The following is a 7,779-nucleotide window of genomic DNA, read 5'->3' as shown; positions in this document are numbered from 1 at the left end:
GCGGCCATCAGCCTGATGAGCCTCTCCATCTACAAAAGGCTGCAGTCTAGTGTGACTCATCGCTCGAGCATATCACCTCTCATGGTATAGTACTATTGAGCTAGAAATGTCTAGGTGAAAAGAATTTGTTCACCTGTGTTCTCTTTTCCAGTTTCCTGGTTCCTCGTGTTTTTGGATTCTCCTTGTGACCTGATCTGGATTCCCTCGGCCTGTCAGGTATCCCTCGTGCCTTTTTGCCTCCTGTTGCCAGCCTTCCTCGTTTCCCTTGGACCCTCGTTGGATTCCCCTCTGCTGCTCTCTCCCTGGACTGAAGGACCAGCTCTCCTCCTTCGGGTTTGGACTGTAAGGACAAACACGCTCTTCAATCAAACCACCTCTTCCCCTCTGGACAAACATTAACCTGTCGTCCCTCTCTCCAGGAGCCGCTGAGAAGCAGTGTGTGGATTTGATTATCACTGTACATAATAAACACTGTTCTTTTTGTACTTCCCTTGTGTCTGCCTCGTTCTGGGTCTCATAACATCTGGGTTCCCCGCGCACTCCTAACAGACAATGCACTGCCCGTGAACAAAATGACTCCGCAGCGCCCTGAAAGACGCATAATCGCACGACACAACGAATCGATAATGAAATTTGTTGCCAACGCTTTTAATCATCGATTTTTATCGATTTTATCGATTTGTTGTTGCAGCCCTACAGACGACATGTCCTTAATAACTTCATGATGGAAACAGCTGTTATCACTCTGCGGGTTTCACGTGGAGGAGTTGGTCCTTTAGACCTTCGGTTCCCGTCTGAGATAAACGAGCCCTTGTAGTGACCGCGTTTTGCTTCACTCCCAGATAACCGATCATCTGGACCGGGTGAACTGAGCTCTTCCCCCCATTATGGTGAAGCCCAGATTTTGCAGGTGTGACGTCAGCGCCTGAGTTGCACTGCTGCCACCTGTCTGGAAAACGGGTCAGCAACAACAGATCGTCCAGATAAAACAGAATTCTCATCCCTGCTCTGTGTAGCGGCTGCAGAGCCGACTCGACGCATTTGGAATGGAATGTTGTCTCACAGTTGAAAATTGACAAATCTAAGATGGGTCTCATCTCTCCGGTCCGTTTTGGGACCAGGAAGTGACGAGAGTAGAACCCTGTGTTTTCCTCTCCTTCTGGAACCCTGGAAATTACATTTTTTTTCCTGAATTTCCTGAACTTCTGTGTGGAGGAACGAGATCTGTTCTGGAAATGACAGAAACGTCTCTAAAGTTCCTCCAAACGGGGGGTTTGAGCTGCAAACTGCAGCATGTATCCCCTACTGATAAGACGGTTCATCCATCTGTCTAGAGCGCACGCTCACGGCCACTCCGCATAACGTTCGGGAAGCCGGCACGCATTTATGCTGCGTCATGTTTTTACAGACGCCAGTCACCGCCGTCATGTGTGCCGCACTCAGGCTGCAGGCTCACATCCATGCTGATGTGAACTGGCGTGCACTGAGGGGAGGCGCACACGCCCCTGGGCATGCGGAGCCGTGTAGGTAAGGGCTGCCACTGCCGCGGGGGCGTGGCGCTTCTGTGCTGTGCTCAGGCTGCGGGCTCACATACGTGCTGATGTGAGCTGGCGTGCGCTGAGGGGAGCCATGCGTGCCCCTGGGCATGCGGAGCCGTGTAGGTGAGGGCTGCCGCTGCCGCGGGGGAGGGGTGCATTTGTCACACTGCGGTCAGAGGAGGCAGCGCACAGCTTGGGCTGAGAGCGAGTTTTCCCACTGGACTTGGTCTGCTGAAAACATTCACTTTGGCTGCTGTGTCACTCACGCGTGCATTTTGTGTGTTTTCTCAGGCTGCGGTGATTAAAAACCTGTTTGGAGGACACCGTCTCGCTTTGTGTGGAGGATGTGTTAGGAGAAGCCGCTGTGAGATCATACAAACTGACAGTCAGGCTGAAATTAGACACTTTAATTCCTGAATGATGTTTACGTTTTATTCCAAAACTCAAACAATCATTATGCACACACACATCCTCCGCAATGAATCATTTTGAATCTTCTCTGGGGAAACGCAGCACCGCTGGTTGTCGGGATGAGGAGGGCTGTACTCTGACGGGAGGGCTGGCGGCGGAGTGGAACGAGAAGATGCTGCTGCAGCTGTGGCATGTCTCTGCTGTCTCTAGCCATGGCACTCTCTCCAGCGGGCGGAGGGGCGAAAGGAGGGGTGCGGCTTGATCAGATGGCGCACAGTCTCCGACACCTCCTCCGACTTCTTCGATTTCTCGAGCATGGCCTTGAAATTGGATCTGAACAGCGGGTCCGTCGTGATGGGGCCCTCTAGCGAATCCATCTGCAGCTTTTCTGACAGGGAGGGGGAGTGAGGAAGCCAGGTGAACCTCTGAACCATTGTCATCCAGGCTGCGATGCGAGACAGGCAGACAGCAGACGAGGCACACAGGTTGAGGGTGATGTCAGACGCCTTGCAGAGGGAGCTCTTAGTCTCCTGAGGGAGGTCTGTTCCCTTCAGCCTCTGAGATGCTGTACGTCAGCGGCGCAACGTTATTTTCATTGCGGCCGCCTGGAAAACATACTGGTGAGCTCGGTTGGAGAGCGACGTCACCGTCTGGTCATGCTTCCCCGGAGGCGTAGGAAGCTGGTCCAACCTGGACATCTTGCTCCGAGAGCCTCCGCCAGGCTTGGCTCTAGGGGGGCACCGAGGGAAATTCCGCTCAGTAATACCCCTCCACTCTGGTGATGGGCGCGAATGTGGAAACCGGCGTCTACCAGGTCCGGCTGTAGCCTCGGTCCAGTAGGACGCCACTGCTGGGAAATGAGGCCAGATGGGATCAGGACGATGAGCCGGAGTGGAGCCAAAAACCTTCCCGCTAGATCATCCGATCTGGGAGGGGGAAGGAGAGGGACGGAAAAAAGTCCCTTCATGTCAGCCGCCTCCTGGATTATGCCGGGCAGCTCCAAGAGGAGGGCACCGACAGCTGGGAGCGGTGTGGTTGCCGATACGAAAAGGCCCGGGGGGTGAGCATCCGCTCAGCCCCCCTCGTTCCGACACTACGCTCTCCAGGAGGGAGTGAGCGGCGGGGGCTGCTGCTGATGTCGCCTGTCCCGGAGGAACCATCCGATTCGCTCCGAGAGTCAGCGTTAAAAAGAAAAAAGGGGTCGATGGCGTTGTCCAGCAGGTAGCGACCCGCCACTGAAAAAATATTCCTCAGCGCTTACCTTGAAACAAGGCTGCTCGTCTGCTTCTCCTCGGGGAGGAAGAACTCACTGGGACGGCAGGAGGTTGGCATGGCGGGGATCTAGGCAGCCTTAACAAAGGTTGTGCTGGTCAAGATGGACAACTTTCCTTCTTCGTTTCTCTGACAGTGCTATTAGCTTGCTGAAGAAAAAATGGAGCTGATTACCCGCTCTTAACGTAATTTATACAGACCGGGTGGGGCCCACACAACAGGTGGGCGTGGACTAAATTTTTTCAGTGTGATGCTTTGCATGATGGGATAAACCCACCAGCGACAGCCTTAAAGGGCGAAGCCTATACGAAATAGAATCACGAGTTCTGCCTGACCCAAACTGTGGCCTTGACAGCGGACTTATCTCAACTCCTCCTGGCATGTTTAGGAAAAACAAAGACGCTCTCTCTGTCTCCTCACCCTTCCCTTCCCCAAGGCCGTGGACATGTAACGGAACCTCAACTGAGCTGATGATAAATAACACCTCTTATCTGGACTATGCTATGACTTTCCCTTAAAAAGTCAATGTCTTCACCGGTCTATATGTACATGTATAACATCTATTAATGTGCTATGCTGTGGTAAGTTTTTTTGATGCCTCAAATTGTGCCCTGTCTCAGACAAGGTGTGAGAGATCTTTTTTTAATACCTTCTCTCCTCATGTTTTCTTCCCTTTTCTCATCTAAGCAAAAATATTATTCTGTTGAAGAATAAGAGTGCTGCGCTAATTAGCAGCAGCTTTGTGCACTCCGTCCATCTTTCTGACGACTGTACGTATATGTTCTCGTTGTATCTCAGTGCAATGATAATAAAGCTTCTTCTGATTCTGATTCTTATTCTGATTACTCTGAAATTGTTCCACTATTTGTTAGATTTCAGCAGACTGGTGAACCTCTGCCCATCTTTACTTCTACGAGGTCTTGACCCTGTTTATGCTGTTTTTTGGAGACGCCCTTCTTTGGTGTGAAATCATAATCGCTCTACGACGGTTGAGGTAAGTTTTTCTGATCAACAGTAGAAGAGTGCTGTTTGTGCTGCTCTCTCCTCAATTTATCGAGCTCCTGACACCAAACGTGCTCCCCTATCTCTTGGGTCAGCAGAGACTCTCTTCTCACCTCTACAAACACCGCTAGTCCAAATGTTCTTGTGGTCATCATTTTGGACATAACCATTGTCATGCTGGACAGCGCCAGCTAGTGGTCGGGCATGAGAACCGCAGTTGATTCAAACAGAGACTGCGGACAAAGTGTGACCCTGTGCACGTGACATTTTCACAACCTGGGAACATTTCCAAAGTTTCAGCAGATCATGGTAAACAGAACCGTTCCATCTTTGATTAGAACATTTTGTTGCCTCTCTTCCTACTTTCTTTGCTTCCATCTATTCAAACTTAACTTGTTTTTCATAAATATGTTCTCAGGTGGGGAGTGGTGGCACAGAGGTTAGAGAAAGTGGGTCAGTGATTGGAAGGTCGCCGGTTCAACTCCCCAGACCGACAACATCAAAATATGGGTGGGAAAGGTGAAGCACCCACCCCTGCCTCCACCCTCATTTGCCCCATTCTGGGCCCTTGAGCAAGGCCCATAACCCCCACCATCTGTTCCTCATGGGCGCCCTAGACAGCAGCTCTCTGCTCCACACAGACGACTGTGGTAGCTCGGTGGACTGTGGTTGTGTCAGGACATCTGGCGTAAAAACAGTCACCAAGTCTTTGTGTGAGTTAATTCACTGTGGAGACCCCTGAAGAAGGGAGCAGCCGAAAGAAGAAGAAAGTCATATTTCTTATTTGAACAAGGTTCAGCTGTCCTTCATGAGCCTTGGGGGAAAATAATTGACCACCTGTAACAGCTTAAAATACTTTTTTATTTTCCCACAATGAACTCACTTTTTAGAGCTACCTGTACCTCAGCCTAATTTTTTTACTCTTTAAAATGTGTTTACTTTTCAAAACAGCCACATCTTAGTAAAAAAATAAGCAAAATATTAATTTGACAGCTATTTTTGAATAAAGATATAAACATATTTAAAATAATAATAATTTTCTACTTTTAGTACACACAGAATGACTTCTTCTTTGATAATTAAAAAAATAAATAAATAAATCTAGTCTGGAGTTTTGTGAAGATCCCCCAGATTCCAGGAGCTGAACATGCTTTCAGTCTCCTGTCTCTTTGGTCAGACATGATGTCTTTTTTTTTAAATTATTATTATTTTTAAGCTCTACACAACTTTTCCAGACTCTGATGTAACAGCGAGCTGCAGGACTGACTGCTGCTGACTGAACATAATAAATAAATAAACAAACAAACAATAAAATATTCCTCAGGGTTAAAAGAAAAGCTTGATTGTGAATAAAATTATTATTATTTTTTTTTTATTGTAGCATTCTAGTTCCAGGTTCGGTTCTAAGAAATATAATGAAGTTCTTCAGATGTTTAACCAGAACCGTCTGGTCCAGTTGTATCCGAACTGAACGTGGGAGGCAGAGGGGGGCGGGGGGAGGAGGGAGAGAGATAGAGAGCGCGCTCCTGGAGGAGGAACTCTCCCCTCACTCTCCAGAGCCATCACAGTAGAAGCCACGGTACCGGACCGGGCTGTAAACCCAGCATGGTTCTGTTCAGCGTACTGACAGCCCGCTGCTGAAGCTCAAACACGGAGAACCGGAACCTTTAAACCTAAATGTTTGGTTCTGAAGGATGGAGGTCTTGTTTTACCTGCTCGCCTTCGCGCTGGCCCGGCTCGGTTCGGCTCTGGGCTCCAGCGTTCCGACGGGTCAGAGAGCGGCCAGCAGACACAGGTAAGCTCGGTTCGGTTCGGCACGGTCCGTTTAAACATAAAGTTCTGTAAAGTTTCTCGGCCTTTTGAAACAGCGCGTGGCGTGACGTCACTGGATCATTCAAAGCAATCGGCTTTGAGCGGCGGTTCGCTTCAATCGCTTTGATGTTTTCAGCAGAAACTCAGAAGAAAAGCAGAGAAGGTTTCAGTGAAACCTTTCAGGTCTTCAGGTTTCTGGCAGGGTGGTGCAGCGTGCAGCCGCTCTAGAGCTTCAAGTGTTGATTTAAGGGGCTCCAAACGTTCCCCCTCACATGCTGGATTTGTTTTTATTTGTTGCTGGTTCTAAAAACTGTTTGAGGAAAAACTAGAGCTGCAGTTTTTCCCACTGATGTGGAGCTGAAGCTTCTGGAGCTGGTGTGTAAATTAAGAACATTCAAGCACCAGATTCACTCCTAAATGACTCAAACTCTTGACTGAGACTCTTCATAACACACATTGAACCCAGTGCTTGTTTGGGGAACCAGCAGCAGCTCCAGTCCAGGATTGTTCTGGATTAGGAACCTTGCCATATTTCTGCTGAAACAACCGAAGGATGCAGAGGTGACAACAACTGAAGCTTTAAATGTTAGCGTTTGCACAAAACTCTGCATAGTTTTCAAACAGGAAATCTGTGCATGGACCCACATCCAAAACATTTTTTCTTCTTCAGACAGTTCTCAGTTAATTGAAAAAACGACAGGTAGGATATTTATTGTTCCTGCCTCCACAGAACTCGTCCTCTAAAAGCCGACATATAAAAAGGATTATTTGATAGTAACACACACACTGACGTCTGAAGAAAACTTCAGGGGCTTCACTAACAGACCTTTAGAAGAGACTCCTGGACTCTCGGGGAACCTGTAGTGCCAACACGTGCACGTTTTTATGGTGCGCCCGTCACTATACACCTAAGGGACACCTGTGCCTAACTGGTTGGAGCAGTCGTCCTCCAATGGGAGAGTTGGAGGTTCAATTCCACCAGCAGTCACATGTTGAAGTGTGTCTGGGCAAGACATTGAACCCCTCAATGCCTCTGATGTGTGTCCCATCGGTGTATGAATGTGTGTGTAGTAGTCAGAGTCAGAGAGATTTATTAGTCATTCACGTCTTGTGGTGGAACAAGATTATGTACACAGGGTCCCAGTTACATCCAACAATAAAATGTAAAAGAAAAACTGATAACATCTAAGATATGAACTAAGAAAAACATAAACTAAAAATACACTAAGCACTAATAGCATAAAAACATTACGTCGAACAGCAGCACAAACATGAACATGAGTCTGTGAGCGGATGTGCACGCATGAACACAGCAACATGAAACAGATCAGCAGCAACATGAAACAGATCAGCAGCAACATGGGATTTTTCACAGTGATTATTCTGGTTAGAGATTCATGAGTCTAACAGCCTCAGGGTAGAAGCTGTTCCTCAGTCTAGTGGTTCTACACTTAATGCTCCTCAACCTCCTTCCTGAGGGGAGTGGGGCAAAAAGTGTGTGTGCTGGGTGAGTGGGGTCCTTCATGATGCAGGTGGCTCTCTTCCTGCATCTAGAGGTGTAGATGCCTGTGATGGTTGGGAGACTGACTCCAACAGTCTTCTGTGCAGCCTTCACCACTCTCTGCAAAGCTTTTCTTTCTGCAGCTGTGCAGCCTCCATGCCACACGTTGATGCTGGAGCACAGGATGCTCTCCACTGCACACCTGTAGAAGGAGGTGAGGACTGAGCTTCCCAGACCAGCTCG

At 48.6% G+C, this 7,779-nt stretch overlaps 1 protein-coding gene across 1 annotated transcript in view; it reads left to right on the top strand.

The window, feature by feature from the left end:
* The first annotated feature begins 5,844 nt into the window (after window positions 1–5,844).
* The window catches only part of emilin1a (elastin microfibril interfacer 1a), a 135,386-nt gene continuing 133,451 nt past the window's right edge, over window positions 5,845–7,779 (top strand). Inside the window, exon 1 of the mRNA XM_037685260.1 lies at window positions 5,845–6,018. Within this exon, the coding sequence (XP_037541188.1) occupies window positions 5,918–6,018 (101 nt within the window). The 5' untranslated portion in view covers window positions 5,845–5,917. The remainder of the gene's footprint in view (window positions 6,019–7,779) is intronic.

Source organism: Nematolebias whitei, chromosome 12, assembly GCF_014905685.2.
Source record: "Nematolebias whitei isolate Nwh7 chromosome 12, NemWhi1, whole genome shotgun sequence".
Lineage (NCBI taxonomy): Eukaryota > Metazoa > Chordata > Actinopteri > Cyprinodontiformes > Rivulidae > Nematolebias > Nematolebias whitei.
Note: the sequence above shows the minus strand (reverse complement) of the source record. Positions and strands in the feature narration are given on the sequence as shown.